This window comes from Sinocyclocheilus anshuiensis, unplaced genomic scaffold, assembly GCF_001515605.1.
Source record: "Sinocyclocheilus anshuiensis isolate Anshui unplaced genomic scaffold, SAMN03320099.WGS_v1.1 scaffold603, whole genome shotgun sequence".
Taxonomy (NCBI): domain Eukaryota; kingdom Metazoa; phylum Chordata; class Actinopteri; order Cypriniformes; family Cyprinidae; genus Sinocyclocheilus; species Sinocyclocheilus anshuiensis.
In genome coordinates this window covers 293345-312058 of record NW_015551055.1, presented here as the reverse complement: position 1 = coordinate 312058, position 18714 = coordinate 293345, and the positions used below count along the sequence as shown (strand labels likewise).

General features: G+C 36.0%; 1 protein-coding gene and 1 pseudogene across 1 annotated transcript in view; both read right to left on the bottom strand.

Annotated features, from left to right (window-relative positions):
• Positions 1-11061, bottom strand: part of LOC107661977 (serine protease HTRA3-like) — a 12839-nt gene extending 1778 nt beyond the window's left edge. Inside the window, exons 1-8 of the mRNA XM_016451803.1 lie at positions 10321-11061; positions 5847-5946; positions 4499-4721; positions 4206-4400; positions 2478-2510; positions 2037-2151; positions 1838-1895; positions 1636-1731 (exon numbers count right to left, since the gene is read on the bottom strand). Coding sequence (XP_016307289.1) covers positions 1636-1731; positions 1838-1895; positions 2037-2151; positions 2478-2510; positions 4206-4400; positions 4499-4721; positions 5847-5946; positions 10321-10735 — 1235 coding nt within the window. The 5' untranslated portion in view covers positions 10736-11061. The remainder of the gene's footprint in view (positions 1-1635; positions 1732-1837; positions 1896-2036; positions 2152-2477; positions 2511-4205; positions 4401-4498; positions 4722-5846; positions 5947-10320) is intronic.
• Positions 11062-12858: 1797 nt separating this feature from the next.
• The window catches only part of LOC107661957 (SH3 domain and tetratricopeptide repeat-containing protein 1-like), an 18446-nt pseudogene continuing 12590 nt past the window's right edge, over positions 12859-18714 (bottom strand).

Genomic DNA, 18714 nt, shown 5'->3' with positions numbered 1-18714 from the left:
CCAAATCCGTAAGACCTCCGTTCATCTTCGGAACACAAATTAAGATATTTTTGATGAATTCTGAGAGCTCTCTAACCCTCCCATAGACAGCAATGTAATTACCACGATCAACGTCCAGAAATGTAGCAAGGAGATCGGTAAAATAATCCATGTGACATCAGGAGTTCAACCGTAATATTACGAAGCTATGAGAATACTTTTTGTTCGCAAAAGAAAAAAAAAAAAATGACTTTATTCAACAATTCGTCTCCTCCGCGTCACCCTGGTGCCATTTTGGAGAATATCCACTGAACGCAAACAGCGTATGTTTTTCTATGTCAGCCACGCCACACGGATACGCTGTTTTTGTTCAAATCAAAGCACAAACAACGTAGAAAACGTATCCACGTGGCGCAGCTGACACAGAACAGCATACGCTGTTTGCGTTCAGTGGATGCTCTCCAAAATGGCGCTAGAGGGTGACGCGGAGGAGACGAATTGTTGAATAAAGTCGTAATTTTATTTTTCTTTTGCGAACAAAAAGTATTCTCATAGCTTCGTAATATTACGGTTGAACCACTGATGTCACATGGATTATTTTACCGATCTCCTTGCTATGTTTCTGGACGTTGATCGTGGTAGTACCCTTGCTGTCTATGGGAGGGTCAGAGAGCTGTCAAGATTCCATCAAAAATATCTTAATTTGTGTTCCGAAGATTAACAGAGGTCTTACAGGTTTGGAACGACATGAGGGTCAGTAATTAATGACAGAATTGTCATTTTTGGGTGAACTATCCCTTTAAGTCTTCATATTAGAATATGTAGTAAGAAAACCTACATTGTCCTATGCCCTTACTTCTATAGGGTTGGGCCATTTTTTAAATTCTATTATTGAATTTGAATGTAATGTTTTGCCACAATTTTATTTAAAAAAATTTGAGGAATCGCAGTTTTGAGTAAAATGTTACAATTAGACATTGATAATATGCCAATGATAACAGCTAAGAGAAAAAAAAAACTCATCCGACCACATGACGATGCACCTGATTAACCAGGCTCTGTAACGTAAAACATATCACTAAGTGGCTGTTCACATAGAATGTGTTATTGCATTGAAAAACATGAGACGCAGGCAGTGGAAAAAAATGCAAGGTTAAGAGATGCGAGTTGAACTTTTAACATGAAACGCTGCGAAAGATGCGAGTGAATCTCTAGATTTTGGCTAAGACATATTTAGCAATTTTCTTATTTTATATTATTTCTGAACATGTAGGATATGTTTAAAAAATCTTTGCCTTCAAATTTCGTGTACCTTTTCTGAAACGATATTTAACAAAGAGAATGTTACTTGAATCATGTTGTAATTGCATTTTTAAGTTGCCTAGTTAAATGGTAATAAATCGAAATCGTTATCTTGAATCGAACAAACGTTTTGAAAAAAAGATCAAGATTAAATTTTTTGCCATATCGCCCAGTTCTAAACAGATTTATTACATAAACCTTGTATTTATTATTATACACATCTGTCATTTCTCTTTGTAGTTTTTTTTTTTTGTTATCCACTGAGCGCAGACAGAGATAAACTACTTGGCTTGGAGTTCCGAAGCACAGCAACAACTGAAAGACCAAAGTGCATCTGGTTTGACTTATGCTTACTTCTGAGCAGGAGAGTGAGGAACCACCTCATGGACGTAGATCCCGCTGCTGACATCAGGGAAATCAGGATTCTGCTGCCTCAGCTCTTCCACCAGTCTAGAGGAGACAGACAGAATGCCTCACATGCACACAATGACTAAACAGCACAGCGGTGTTCATTTACATGTGTTGTGTATAAGTGTCTGTAGTGAAGTACACTCACGCTTCTGTGATGGTGAGCATTCGGATTCCAATGAAACGCTTCTTCACTGCTCTTGTCTCTGAAACAATATGTAAATGTGTTACATTTAATCGTGCAAGAATGACTCTCAAAAAATAAAACATACTTTTAATATTAGATGATTCATACTCTGATCTCCTCTACAAATTCCCTTGTACAGTACATAAACTGCCCTGTGTACCTTTGTTTTGCTTTCCCAATGAATCATTTAAGAAGCGAGTAATCCTGTCTGAAGGAATGGCAAAGGAGATTCCTGCAGCTACCTTCAGGGTGTTGATTCCTATCACCTCTCCATCCTTATAGAAGACACATTATGAAGAAATATTAAATACAGTATCAGTATGTCTGAGTATTAAAAGGAGACCTAAAAATTAAAATACTGTCATTTGTCATTGTATTGTACCCATGTTCCAAACCTGTATGTCTTTCCTTCTTTTATGAAACAAAAGGTGAATTTTCGAGCAGCAGACAGACATTTAATATTCAAATGACTCAAAATTAACCTTTTGTGTTTCATGCAGATTTGTAAATACATGAGGGAGAATACATTTTTCAAATTGAATTATTCCATTAAGTCTAATGTCAGAGAAAATTGACACACGTCACAGTATGAAATAATTACCAAATTAACGAGTGGTCCACCTGAGTTCCCATACTGAGAAAAGAAAAAAAAAAGTTAATTATTGGTGCTCAAACTATTTTACACATGTTATCAATATAGGATTAGATTTATGCCAAAAGTACTGAACATAAGTGTTGAAGCATTGAACAAAAATAAAAATCCAAAACTTAAAATGAAATAAAAATCTCAGACTTCAAACAAACAGCGTCCACTCTAAAACTTAACAGGAACCCTCCGTCAGAATTGCATGTGAAATAATAATAAATGTTAATTATTGGAGCTTAAACACTTTTACATACCTTATCTAAATGGGATTAGATTTGTACCAAAAGTACTGAACATACATTTTTAAGCATTGAAGAAAAACATCAATTCAAATCCAGGGATGGATTGGTAATCTAGCATCACAATCTATCACAATGCGCCATTGACAGAGCAATGAAGTATCCTGCTCCGCCTACAGTGTATAAATATCGCTTCACCCCTCCCCACTTCTTCTCTATCTCTCAAAATGAACAGACCAAAGCGCAAAGTGGTGCTGAAAATCTCCAGGATAAGAAGCTTAAAAATTTGGAGGCAGATGCACTGCAGTAGCCTCTGCAAGTTTCTGCAGCAGCATAATCAAGTAAAAGAGCAGGTGAGCCAGGAAGTACAAGCTTGTTCTGTTGTCGATGACGAGGCTCAAAGGGACAGGCAGGATGAGGGGATAAGGGTAGCTGAATCAGTTAGGAGTAACAGTGACTCGCAGGGAGTAAAAAGGGAGGTAACCTGTCCTAATGTGTGTGTGCCATAAAGATGATGACTGTTAATTAAATTACACCAAAGTAATTACTCAGTCAATGCAACAGAAGCTGTTTGGTGTTGTTTTTTTAGGTAGCCTACTGGTTAGTTTCCTCAAACAGTCACAACTTTGATGGATTATTATAACACATTAATCAATGTTGCATTGTAAACATTAAGATACATTCATTATCAATATTTGGATATTTGGATTTGATATGATCCTGTATAAACTGAATATTTAATAGGTTATCAAATAAATTAGAACAGCTCCATGCATTAAATGTTGAAAAAACAACTCTACTCATTACCAGTATGGTATTGTTTAAATTGTACAGATTTTAGCAAGCCTTTGTCAGTTAAATACCTCGATTAATCATCTCAAGCCTGGTTATAGAAGTGAAGGAGAGAGTGGAGGATCAGGGAGTACTGGGTGATGTCTGACTGGACTGGACTTAAACAGGTGTGCACAGTAGGTACACACTGCTAAACACACACAATGTGTGTGTATTATGAACGACAGTGTATATATATATGGGTGTTGTCCGACTGAACCGATTTTAGATTGTAGTGGTGGGCCGCCTGGACCAAAAAAATGCAGGGATGATTTTTTTTTTGCCCCAGTCCAGCCCTGTTCAAAACTGATGAAAACCAACTGACAGAATTGCAAATGAAAACTAAAAAAAAAAAAAAGGCAGCAAATATGTAAAAACTCTAGTAATGCTATCATAAAGTCTGATGATCAATAAGGAAGCTACATAACCATTAACAAAATAGGTTTTGACTTTTTTGTTTTAAAGTTGTTCTTTACAATTTATATTTTTGTTCAATAACTAAACAGTTATGTTCAATCCATAAGCATTACTTCAGAAATGAAGTTCAGAGCTTGTCTTGATTTCTTATGCAACAGCCAGTGAGACTCATAACATGTGTTATTCTGTGTCTTACGTTGATGATGGCGTCAGTCTGGATGTAGTCCATGTCTGAGTCACGGAGACCCAGTTCTTTCCCATCTCTCTGTGCAGTGCTGACTATTCCTGTCGTCACGGTGTTCTGCAGGGCAAACGGGCTGCCGATAGCAACCACAAACTCACCCGGGCGCAGGTCTGCCGAGTGACCCAGCAATAAAATGGGCAACTTTTTCTGCAAAGGGGTTGTAGGAAGTATTTAAGAAAACACATTTTGACTTCTGTATTATAAAGTCAGGTCTTACAGTGCAATAAAAACAGGTGTAGTCTTACCTGCGAGTTGATTTTGATAGTGGCAATGTCAGATTTCTTGTCAATGTCTTTGATAGTGGCCTCATACACATCCCCATCACGCATCTGTACTTTGAGTCGCTGATGACCCGAAACAGGTGTGGTGCTGGACACCACATGAGCATTAGTCACGATCAGCCCAGTCTCTGACATTACAAAACCTGAACCACTTGATAGCGGAACCGTCCGGCCAAAGAGGGGGTGGCTAGTGGGCAAAAGCCAAAATATAAAGTTCCCATTATTTAGTTTCAAACATTTGCATTGAACATTTAGAGTGATTCAAAAGATCATTTTTTTGGTATAACTTATTCCCTTGTGAAAAAGAAGCACACTTAAGCATACTTTCAAAAAGAATACTTGGAAATAATATACTTTAGAATATACTTTGCAAGTGCAAATGGAATATAAAGTTTTCAGACCGTTAACTGCATTATTAACTGCAATTCAATTAAAATGTATTATAGTTTAACTTTATATGAAATGCAATTAACTGAGCTTAAGAGCACTTTTTTAAAGTAGGACTTAAGTACATCTTTCTTTATAATTTCATAATTACTTCTATTGTATTTGAAAAATGGTTAAAGTTACTCTTGCAATGTAAATATACCTTAGTGTATTTGTAATAAAGAAGTTGCAATTAAGAACATTTAAAATGTATTAACTTTAAATGTAATATTAAAATAGTACACTTCATGTGTAATCAAGTACTTTACATGTGATTTAGAATGTGAACACATCAAAGTAAGTGCACTTCTTTAAAACATGACAAAAGCTTATTAAAACAATTGTTTAAAATGTACTTTAAAGTAAAACTTTTAATTGTCATTCTGATATGACAGTAAGTGTGTTAAGAAACAATCATGGAAGTGTTCTCTTTTTAAGTACACATACTGTAAGTAGCCTTTTATTCCCTTAATATTACATTATCTGCAAGTGCAGTTTTTTAAAATATGGTTTGTTTGTTTTTTAGATTTGAAGTACTCTACTAGTGCATGTTCAATGCGATTAAGCACACTTTTTTTCAGAAGGGTTTATTGTATTTCAAAACATTAATTCACCACAAATGTATAGCCTATGTTTCTATAAAGATATAAGCAAGCCTATATAAAACAATTGTTTACCCAGTTTCTCCATGCCACACTCTCTGACATCATTCACAAACGAACAGCCTTGGCGAAAGCAGTTGTGCATGTGTTCAGCTAATTTACAGACAAGCAGTGACCCTCACACAGCTGTGTTTGCCAAGCACCTTTCTCACTTCCCCACAGTTTTAAAGCCCCGTACAGACGGCTGCCACACCATGAAGGTGTTTGCAAGTGTTTGGGCTTACTTTAGGAACAGCTCAATGTGTACCACAGCAGGGGCGATCTTCTCCACCACGTCAGCAATGAAGTTGAATTTGTTCCTTGGGCTGCTGGGGTGTGTGGGACCTATACTAGCAAAAATAATTACTCATGTTAATAATTCCACTCTATAAAATCAAATCAAAACCAGCACCATGTTTTCTTCTGTAATTGCTACTGTCTTTTTATAAACCCAAATAGTCTTTTTTGGCATGCAGTGTTTAAATACTTTCCTTCAGATTCAGATGGTATGCAATGATGATAGTTGGAGAAAGTCTTTTCACACACAGGAAATGTTCCTCTATAATTGGGTCTAAAATCACTAGGTGGCTTTTATCCTTGCGCATGCTTGACTTGTGCTGGGTATGCAGTATGTGTATGAAAGAGAATGATGAAAGTGTGTTCAGTGTGTACAGTCCTAGTAATTAGGCCATGTTATTTTCTGCAAACATCAGGGTGGTTTTCCCCTTGACTGCTGTTTCCTGTGACCGTGTTGGCACAGCCATCATTCCTTTGTGTGCACACCCTGATTGTCCTACTAACTTAAAATTTGAAGTCATTAAAGAATCAAGACCCTTTAGTTTAGTACTAGTTTAGTACAGTTTGTTTAGTACAGTTTTGTCTAGGCCGTAATTTAGAGATAGGCTGCAGTCTATATAGAGGTTAGAATGCAAGCCCCAGAAATGTGTTAAATACAGAAACAATAATGGAAAATTACCTAAAATTGTTAAAAGTTTGGAGACTTTATTTTAATTTTTTACTCTTATGCTCAAAAGGCTGCATTTATTTGATCAAGCATACAATAAAAAAACGTAATATTATGATATATTATTATTGCAATTTAAAATAAGTGTTTAATAGTTTTATTTTATTTTTTTAAATGCAAATGATTTCTGTGATGCCAAAGCTGAATTTTCAGCAGCCATTATTTCAGTCTTCAGTGTCTCGAGATCCTTCAGAAATCATTCTAATATGCTGATTTGGTTCTCAAGAAACATTTCTGATTTTTATCAGTGCTAAAAACAGTTGTGCTGGTTAATTTATTTATTTTTTTTTTTTGGAAACTGTGATCCATTTTTTTCAGGATTCCTTAATGAAGAGAGTTTACAAGAACAGCATTTATTTGAAATAGAAATCTTTTGTAAAATTAAAAATGTATTTGCTGTCATATTAAATCATTTTAATATGTCCTTGCTGAATAAAAAAATATGCATACATTTACAACACTGTACTCTGTATTATATTACCTTTGAATCAGAATACAAAAAACTAGTTAATGCTATTGCGAGGGTGTTTCTACAGCGTCTGCGAGTGACGTAAATTTGACAGTTCTCTCTTCTGACTGCCGTTATCAGTATCTCTCTCATTTTTTTCTTCTTTTTATAAGTCGTGAAAATACTATTGTGATTTTTTCTTTTGCTATTTGAGCAAATGGGGATGCAAAAAAACATGTTAAGGTGTTAAATTAGGATTGTTTATGTGGGGCAGAGAGAATTTATAGGGGAGAATATAAATACAAAATATTAAGAGTTGAACAGTCTTTTCATTGGGAAAATTAAACGAATTGAGTTATATCCAACAGCATTAAGACACAGTTCAAAAGTAGAAAACGGCCTTATTGAACATGCAAATTGATTCTCTGCCAGTAGGAGGCGCTTTTGGAACGGTTTCCCTCGTAACAGCTGTACACAAAAGCTGCGCAGCTCTCATAAATGCTACTTTATCAGGCAGTATTCAGGCATTATAATTTGACATTGAACGATGAAAATGACATTGAACATTTGAGAAACGCCCCCTTTTTGGTCCGCAGAGACCTATACTTGGATTTGTCATTGTGTTTTCTGACTTGGTATTTTGTTTTCAGATTTGTCGTTGTGTTTTCTGACTTTTGGATTTGTCGTTGTGTTTTCTGACTTGGTATTTTGTTTTCGGATTTGTCGTTGTGTTTTCTGACATTTTGTTTTCGGATTTGTCGTTGTGTTTTCTGACTTGGTATTTTGTTTTCGGATTTGTCGTTGTGTTTTCTGACATTTTGTTTTCGGATTTGTCGTTGTGTTTTCTGACTTGGTATTTTGTTTTCAGATTTGTCGTTGTGTTTTCTGACTTGGTATTTTGTTTTCAGATTTGTCGTTGTTTTTTCTGAATTGCTATTTTGTTTTTTAGATTTGCATTTGCGTTTGTAATTTGTTATTTTGTTTTCAGAATTGTGATTTGTTTTGCACTTCTCGGTCACCATAGTTTACTCCCTCTTCCTGTCACCACTGAAAGAACTTTTTACTGCCGATCTGGAAGCAGTTTGAGATTTCCTTTAAAAATGATAAAGGATAGGGTGTTGGTAATAAGGTCTTGTCCAAAATCAGAGCAAAATGGCAACCTCCACTGAGAACCCCACAGGAAATCATACTCGGTCTGCAGAGAACAAAGCAGCCCTATTTTCCAAACTTCTCTGCAGCTGCCATTTGCACGTTAAGTTTGAGGTCACAGTTCCATTTTTCAAAATACTCATGATGGTTCATCTGGTTATCAGTGGAGTTATGATATGTGATGGTCGCTAGAGGAGCCCAAGGGTGTTATCTTCTGAATGCAATATGACACATGAAACACCGTGGACTCACAGTATGTGTGCTTGTCTTTTTGTGTGTCTATTAGGTGAAAATAAAACCTGAACTCAACTAAGCTAGATAATAAAACTATTGTGTTTTGTAGATCTGCCTATTCATAACTGATGAACTTTGCAACACTAACATAGCTATTGAACTTATTTGAATGAACACTGAACTGGTCTGAACTGAATAATGACACTATTGTCATCTGTAGAGGTGATTTGTGACCCTGGAGCACAGAACCAGTCTTAAGTCGCTGGGGTATATTTGTAGCAATAGCCAAAAATAAATTGTATGGGTCAAAATTATTGATATTTCTTTTATGCCAAAAATCATTAGGATATTAAGTAAAGATCATGTTCCATTAAGATATTTTGTAAATTTCCTACCATAAATATATCAAAACTTAATTTTTGATTAGTAATATGCATTGCTAAGAACTTCATTTGGACAGCTTTAAAGGCGCTTTCTCAATATTTAGATTTTTTTGCACCCTCAGATTCCAGATTTTCAAATAGTTGTATCTCTGCCAAATATTGTCCTTTCCTAACAAACCATACATCAATGGAAAGCTTATTTGTTCAGCTTTCAGATGATGTACAAATCTCAATTTCGAAAAATTGACACTTAAAGACTGGTTTTGTGGTCCAGGGTCACATTTATAACTGAATTTAATATGTTTTATAATTGATGAATTTTGCAACATTGACACTGTTATTGGATGTACTTGAATCAACAATGAATCGACTCGAACTGAATAATGACACATAGTTCATCAAACAAATTCTTGTGCAGAGTTGCTTTACAGCTGAACTGAAATTGTTTGATGAACTTTGCATCATTAACACTGTTATTTTCCTGCTTTATACTGTGATGTTTCTTTGAAACAATCTGGATTTTATAAAGTGCGCTACATAAATAAATGTGACTTTATTTGAACTTGACAATACCTCAGTATGCCCTGAAAGGTAAAAATGTTTCACAGATAAAATTTAAGAAAATTAAATGTAAGTAAATAATATTTTTCCCATTTTAAAAATTCAGGGTGAGACTATTCTGTAGTAAGTATAATTAGCTTTATATAAAAAAAATATAAAAATGATTTTAAAAATTGTATTCATTTTTTTTTTTAATTTATAAAACCGGATTTTTACAAATATATTTCTTCTGAATTTTATAAATCAAACAAAGAATATCCTTCAATGGTAATACATTGCATTGTGCCATCTAAAAAGAAATAATAATAGACTATATAAAAGTAACATGGCTGTGGTAACAGGGTTGAAATTTTCAGATCAGTTCAGAACTAGCTGAACTGTGCTCAAGGGCATGACACTACATAGTGTTCACACACTGTGTTAATGTGGGACAGCACCTTTTGTGAAATGACCCAGAAACATATGGTATGTCCCCATTTAAATTGCTAAGGTTTGTGTGTGTGCGTGTGAATGGTGTAGGCTTGTATTTACTAAATGATGAAAACAGTATTTGACATTCTAGAAGCTGATGAAGAGATTTTAATCTAATGTCATCTTTCCCTTACAAACATCCCATCCTTCCACCACCACACTTCCATTATTAGGTCTTACTATTACTGTACTGGTGATAACTTTTGCTACACCACTATAAATAACTCACAAACAAACAAATAAATATTCCTGCACAGATTAAAGCAGGCCTGTATTCATTTAATTAATAATTATGATTTTATAGCACAGTTATTTAATTATAGTAGGCCTAGATACTGTTTAGACCTATTTAATTATTACAATTTCAGCATAAATTGATACATAAATAATTTTTGATATATATTCATTACTGCAGCATGCCTTCCTCTTGCTATACACAAATCACTTACCTTGATTGCTTTTACAGGGTCCTTTGTGCAGGTTGGTGACCGCGGGCAGACCCTGCTGCGGCGCTTTCCTGCTCACGGCCTTCAGCTGGCAGATGTTACCGTACGTGTTCCCGTCACTGCCGCACACTTTACTGCTGTACCTGCACTGACACATGCCTTTGGACAGTCTTTTTCCAGACGGGTGCTTGCATTCCAGCCCGTCCCCGCAGGGAAGATCGTCCTTGCGGCCGCACGGCTCGCCCTCTCCCTGCGCGCACACCAGACAGCAGTTACAGCGGTCCGGCACATACCCGCTCGGGCAGCTCGGGCTCGGACACTTACTCACATCACAGCGCTCCGGACACTTGAGTTTAGTATCCGCGAAAGCATTTTTGATGCAAAGAAAAACGACCGAGACAAACAGAATGACCTGCATTTTTTTGGTTTAAAATGAAAACGAATTCTCAGACAGTTCTTGGATAGTCAGTGTCCTCTGGAGATCACCATTACGCATGAGATTTCCAATGCAAAAGCGTCTTTCAGATGAAATGTGTGCGTTCCTGCAGGCTCCGTCGAAAGACCAGTGTGAAAAGGTTGTCCCAGGAGGAATATTGCTTATCTAAGCCAATCTGATCTATTGATGCGTGCAAATGCCGATGATTTCTCGTGCAACTTATTAAAACAATGTAGCCTATGTAAAGCCTCTCGATGTATGGTGGAGTTTCATGTGCAGACCATCTCAACATCCTCGAGTGAAGTCTGCTTTTCTCTTCTCTCCAGAGGAGGCGGGGAATTTCGTTTACCTCAAAACGCTTGGGAAGTTCGACTCATTTCCGCGAATCGGTTCTTTCGAATATTTCGTTTCAGAGAACCGGTTCAAAAATCATATTCGGCTGCTTTACGCGGCTTTTTCGCCTTAACTTACGTTTCATTAATAAAGACGTTCATTGTAATTTCATGTGTCTTAATTTCAGATTTGTTCTACCTTGACTCGGCTCATAAAAACTGTTTTTAAAGTTATAGCTATATGCACTAGTTTGCAACTTAATTACAAATGTGCAAACGCAACTATATTTAAATACATGACATACAAATATAGAATAGAATTTCAATTGAAATTACATTTGAGTATATTTTAGTTTACCATAAACTTGTCAGTAGATTCTGCAGTATACATAACCATATTCCATTATGACAACAGAAATAATTATGAAATTAGAAACATGTACTTAAGTGGGTCAAAAACACTTGAACTTAAGTTCACCTAATTGTGTTTAATATAAATTTAAACGATAATACATTTTAAAGGCACAATGTGTAATTTTCGCCGCTGGAGGGCGCCTATTCAAAATAAACAAAGTAGTTTGATGACGCTGTGACTGAGTGTGGAATCATGGGAGTTGTGGTCTTCATCCCCACAGCCGATGGCAGAAATCATGTTCATGGATGAGCCAATGATTTGTTAACGTAGTAGAATGAAGCAGGGTGAGGCTGAAAGCTGTTGAAGCGAAACGAGGCAGCTGAATGAGCGTGACACACGGCTCGAAAGCAGCGGAGCTTTTATTATGCCACAGTCAACCGCTTCCGCTCCTTCCGGTCGTACGTATATGGGAAAAAAGCAGCGTTGTTTTATCATACTAGATACATTTGAAAGTTCTGTTATAATGCTACGCTGTGTGGTCGTCACTGGTCTAATAAAACGCACAACATATTAAAGCATCTTTGGTGTTTCCATGTTTTCTACAAAACAAAATTGGAAATCGAGGGGTTATTACGTCATTGGCAGGCGACACAATGACACTATGGACACGGTCCGTGTCACTAGTTAAAATTGCTTATTTCTCTGGATTTAAACATTCTTCGAAACATTTGGGAAAATGTAAGCACACAAGTCAGCAAAATATTGTTCTAGTGGTTTTTGGATATTTTAATAAAAAAAATCGTACATATTGTGCCTTTAATTTAATTGTAATTAACATGCAGTTAAGTGTCCGAAAATATTACATTTAGTTACATTCAGTATTCGAACATCATTTCAAATTCAAACATCATAATTTCAGCTTACTCCAGTGCACTTGATCCCCTATTTGATCTGAACTGAGTTATAATAAACTGCTTGGATACCAACAGATCTATTTTTAGGATGAAAAACAAAAGAGCAGAACTGTGATTGTAGGATCTTGACAAGGGCTCAGTAGTACTCAAGGTTTGTATTGTTTTAAAGTACCTTAATAAGTTATATTGTAAACAATTAATTATTAAATCCACTTTTTATTGGTGACCAGGGGAACATACAGTAAGTCTCTTTGTAGCACATACATTTGTGGTGGATTTGTTTTCACTGAACTGGGAGGGTTTGGACCAAGTCATGAATTTCACCAGGCATGAACAAGTTTATTTAAAACTCCTGTTATTCTCTGCACTTAAGTACAAACAGAACAGCCCTTGTGGAGGTAAAAATGTGCTCACTGACATCACTTGCATGTCAACCAAAGGTAACAGGATTTTACAGAATGGAAAACTAGACAAATTCTACAGATTTTTAGATAAAAAAAAAAAAAATCAATTTTAGAAAATTATTTTCTAAAAAATAGAAATAAAGAGGGAAAATGTTATCTGTCTATTGGTTATTTACAACAAGTGGACAGTGCCTTAACATTGTATTGCTTACACTCCAGTAAACACTTGTTGGACCAATCAACATGTCTCATGAGTCAGACATTCCGTAACTCAATAATACACATAACATCCAGCAAATAAAAAGCAAGCATGGGAAATTCACACACAAGTCAAATCAAAAGAAGGCAGTGGAAGTTTCATATCCCATTCAAGTCCAGTTCTATCTTGTTGCCCCAGTTATTGTGCTTTTGTAATGGGCTGTGGTCCTGAAGCTGTAGTCTGGTGCCAGGTTGATACGACGAATATGGAGATCATTAGCGAAAACTCTCGCTCGCTGGTAGAAGAACAGCGAGAGTTCACGGTCCATGAGAAAGTTGTGATAGATGGTGGCCAACCGAGTACACAGCTCTAGCTGAGACCTCTTGTTGCCCAGATCCATAGCAGCAGCCAAGGCCAGGTGATAATAGCCAGCAGCATCAAATGGGTCCTGGGATACAGAGGAAGAGAAGATTTACAATATCAGTCCTGTTGTTCGATTAAGAGATTAAAATATTAGTCGCTATTGTTATTAGGAGATTCAAATATTAGTCATATTGTTCTATTGAGAGATTAAAATTAGTCGCATTTTTTTTATTAAGAGATTAAAATATTAGTCGTTATTGTTTTTAAGAGATTAACATATTAGTCCTATTCTTCTATTAAGACATTCAAATATTAGTTGCTATAGTTATTAAGAGATTAAAACATTAGTCCTATTGTTCCATTAAGAGATTAAAGTATTAGTCACTATTGAGTTTAGCGCTGTGTGCTTTTCATTTTGAAATATCATGGTTATCGGAAATACCGGTATATTACGACACCCCTAATTAAAACGATAATATTTCATTTTTTAAAATCACACGATTATCGTCAATACCATACCCCTAATGGATACCATAGCTTCTGCACTGCATCTAGCAGCTGTGTATGGAAACACCCTAAGCATCTTAGCCAGAGTCCAAAATTAAAACTCACCAAACGCCAAATGTTAGTAAAACACAAGCAATGGTGAGTATATATATAAAACGGTGATACTTGACATGCAGTTGGCCGATAACTGGCTGCTGAATAAGTGAAGCGCTGCACTGTGTTCATTTATATGTGAGCAGCTCATGATCTAGTGTTTTCAGAGTCTCAGAGCAGCTGAATGCTGCTCCACATGAACTCCATATATGCTGTGAATTTAGGTTGCTTCGCTTGTTACTTGCATTTAAAATGCAAAATATGACAACCATCTTCTCAACTTTGTAATGAGAATCATTTACCTGCTGTCAACAAAAGATAAACTTTTCCAAGTTTTCCACCAAAATAAAAGCTCTATAATTTAACATTTGAAAGCAAAGTTAAGACATCCTTGAATAATGAATGTGAATATATATATGAATATTTATTATTGAATAGAAATGTAATTTAAATTATTTTAATAATAACAATAATAATAATAATTATATTCATATTGAACGAGAAAAAAACAGGTTTTTGTTATTTTTTGTCATTAGCTGATCACATGCCTAGATAGAGCGTGTGCTTTATATAATTAAATATAAATATATTTTCATTCTGAACATGAGTAAGCTTCTGTTCTGTACTTTGAGTGATGTGAATGAGGTGTGAATAAATGATCATTTACTGAGTATGTAGACTGCCATCTTCTGGTTAATTAAGAACTGCAACACATCCACTGGCTTACCTTTACATCATAGAAGATGATGTCTCCAAGTGTTTTGTAAACCCGGACATAGTACAGGGCTTCCTCGTCGTACTGCAGGGGTGAGGGGCACAGGGACAGGGCTTTCAGAAAGTGGTGCTCTGCCATTTCAAACTGACCCAGACAATGGTACAATGTAGCGAGTCTATGGAATGCCACCCGCTCATTTAAATGGTCAGCTGTAAGAAAATACACAGATAAAGGGAAAGACTGTTATCTGTCTTTAAAGGTTTTTAACTGTGTAATGTCATGAACATGAGTTTACCATGTGTGCTTTATTCTCAAAACAGACCAAATATTTGAAAGGAAGCCACAATCTGTGAAGGCTTATAAATCAGTATAATACAATGAATAATTGGGATACCCCAGCAACTTAAGACTGGTTTTGTGCTCCAGGGTCACATATTATACTGTACAGATTAGTGATGCCTTAAAAACAAACATACACTATCATTCAAAAGTTTGCTGATGGTGACATTTTTCAAAGTTTTTGAAAAAAAGTGCCTTATGCTCACCAAGGCTGCATTTATTTGATCAAAACTATAGTAAAAACAGTAATACTGTGAAATAACTAGTTTGAAATAACTGTTTTCCAACTGAATATATTTTACAATGCAATTTATTCCTCTGATGACAAAGCTGAATTTTTCAGCAGCCATTACGTGAGTCTTCAGTGTCACATGATCCTTTAGAAATCATCTTTGATAAATATCAAGTTCAAAACAGCATTTATTTGAAAAAGAAAACATTAAATGTCATTTTTGATCATTTTAATACATCCTTAATATATAAAATAAATACAAAATCTTACTGAGCCCAAATTTTTGAACAGTAGAGTAACAGAGTGTGCTTGAGTTTGTGCACGTTAACCTACCCAGACTCATGCTAATGTCTAATGCAGTTTGAGCATACTCAATGGCCTCTGAACACTGTCCCAGCTGCAGCAGAAGCTCTGAAAGCTTATTACAGAGCCTAAGCTGAGAGCGCACACTGCTCGTCTTTACGGCAATGGGAAGGGCTCGGTCCTTATGAACACACAGATACAAACATTCTTAGCACACTGACAAACAAACTGAAGCATTATGATCGTGATTAATGTGTGCATGACCTACCCTGTAAAAGCAGATGGCTTTCTCCCTGTCGTGTGAACTGTTGAAGAACACATCTCCAGCTGCCTCCAGCATCTCCAGAGTGAAGAGTGTGTCTCCTGTGCTCAAAGCCATGTCCTGGGCTACCTGTTAGATAAAGAACGGGCCTATAATTCACCTCTAAAGAAAAGGTAAAGCAAATGTCCAGCAACATCATATTTGAAATGCAATTCCGGGATGGCATGCTGTCAAATTCTTTTTTCCTACAAGTCCCTAGTATATATAAACAATAATAAAACAAGAATATTTTGAATAATAATACGTATTTTTAATACTATTATATAGTCATATTGAACAAGGAAAAACAAGTTTTCCTTCTTTTTTTCCTTAGATGATCACATGCCTAGATATAGCATGTGCTCTATATAATTAAATATAAATATATTTTCATTCTGAATATAAATAATCTTTTATTTTGAGGTGTGAATAAATTATAATTTACAGAGTATGTATTTAGACTGCCATCTTCTGGTCAATTTAGAATCTGGAGTTTAATTTTGACTTTCACTTCTCCCAACTTAATTTGTAGAGACAACTATAAGTAAGCTATTCATACACTGATTTCCCATTCTATTGCAGTCTCACATGATTGCTTTCTGCTTGTTTTATCATCACGACTAGCGTGACATTGGCTAAACCAATGGCAGACGTCCACTGGCTTACCTTTACATCATAGAAGACGATGTCTCCAAGTGTTTTGTAAACCCGGACATAGTACAGGGCTTCCTCATCATACTGCAGGGGTGAGGGGCACAGGGACAGGGCTTTCAGAAAGTGGTGCTCTGCCATTTCAAACTGACCCAGACAATGGTACAATGTGGCGAGGCGATGGAATGCCACCCGCTCATTTAAATCATCAGCTGTGAGAAAATACACAGATGAAGGGGAAGACTGTTTTTGGTTGTGTACTGTCATGAACATGAGTTTACCACGTGTGCTTTATTCTCAAAACAGATTAAATATTTGGCAGAAAGCCACAATCTGTGAAGGATCATAAATCAGTATAATACAATGAATAACTTGGATTTAGAAAAGTCACAACAAAAGCCACAGCTCTACATAACAGGGTTTAAGGGGAAAATGTTGCCAGACTGTTATGAATGTACACATTATATTGTACCAATTAAACATACAAAACTGTAGAGTACTTGAATGTGTGCACGTGTTAACCTACCCAGACTCGAGCTAATGTCTAATGCAGTTCGAGCATACTCAATGGCCTCTGAACACTGTCCCAGCTGCAGCAGAAGCTCTGAAAGCTTATTACAGAGCCTAAGCTGAGAGCGCACACTGCTCGTCTTTACGGCAATGGGAAGGGCTCGGTCCTTATGAACACACAGATACAAACATTCTTAGCACACTGACAAACAAACTGAAGCATTATGATCGTGATTAATGTGTGCATGACCTACCCTGTAAAAGCAGATGGCTTTCTCCCTGTCGTGTGAACTGTTGAAGAACACATCTCCAGCTGCCTCCAGCATCTCCAGAGTGAAGAGTGTGTCTCCTGTGCTCAAAGCCATGTCCTGGGCTACCTGTTAGATAAAGAACGGGCCTATAATTCACCTCTAAAGAAAAGGTAAAGCAAATGTCCAGCAACATCATATTTGAAATGCAATTCCGGGATGGCATGCTGTCAAATTCTTTTTTCCTAAAAGTCCCTAGTACTTACCCACAAACACACACACACACACACACACACACACACACACACACACACACACACACACGTTTACTTAGCTATCTAAATGGGGACATTACATAGATATCTATTGTTTTTATATACAGATAGTTATACACTTTTTAACCAAAACCAACCCTACCCCTCACAGAAAACTTTCTGCATTTTTACAATTAAAAAAAATGGAGCTTTTTGGCGATTTTCTCAGGTTTTGCCCACTTTTGGGTACAAATTTGTCGTCAAAATATGGTTAAGTAGGTACACACACACACAGATTCCTTATTATTACTATTTTCCACATTGAAATCATCCAAATTATGAAATAACAAATAGTATGGGAATTAAGTAGTGGTTAAAAATGACAACAAATCTAAATATTTTAGTTTCTTTGAGTTGCCATACCTTGTTTAGACTACAATTCTAAACCAGCTTTGAAGCTATTAAAAATGGTTTTCATTAATTTAAATAAAGCCGAAATAAAATAAAATATAAATATTAGATGAAAAACTTAAATTATTAAAAAGGATAGCCTTATGAGTTTATGGACTACAATTCCTAAACATAAAAATAAATGAAAGCTCACAGTTTAATAGTAATGACTTTCTTCACTGATAAAATAGATAAGATCAGAAATACAATAGCAAATGTAGATTCTACAGCGTATAATACTTCAGCTTCATTCATCGCACCAAAAGATAAACTGCAGTGCTTTACAACTATAGGACAGGAAGAGCTAAATAAACTTATCACTGCATCTAAACCAACAACATGCCTGTTAGATCCTGTACCCACTAAATTACTGAAAGAGTTGTTACCTGTAACAGAAGAACCGCTTCTCAATATTATTAACTCGTCGTTGTCTTTAGGTCACGTCCCAAAACCATTCAAGCTGGCGGTTATTAAGCCTCTTATTAAGAAACCACAACTAGATCCTAGTGAACTGGCAAATTACAGACCCATCTCAAATCTTCCTTTTATGTCTAAAATTTTAGAAAAAGTTGTGTCTGCTCAATTGTGCTCCTTCCTGCAAAAAAATGATCTCTATGAAGAATTTCAGTCAGGTTTCAGGCCCCACCATAGCACAGAAACTGCACTTGTTAAAATTACAAATGACTTGCTTCTTGCGTCAGACCAAGCTCATTGCTAGTTTTACTTGATCATAGTGCTGCGTTTGATACTCTAGATCATGATATACTCATAGATCGATTACAAAACTATAC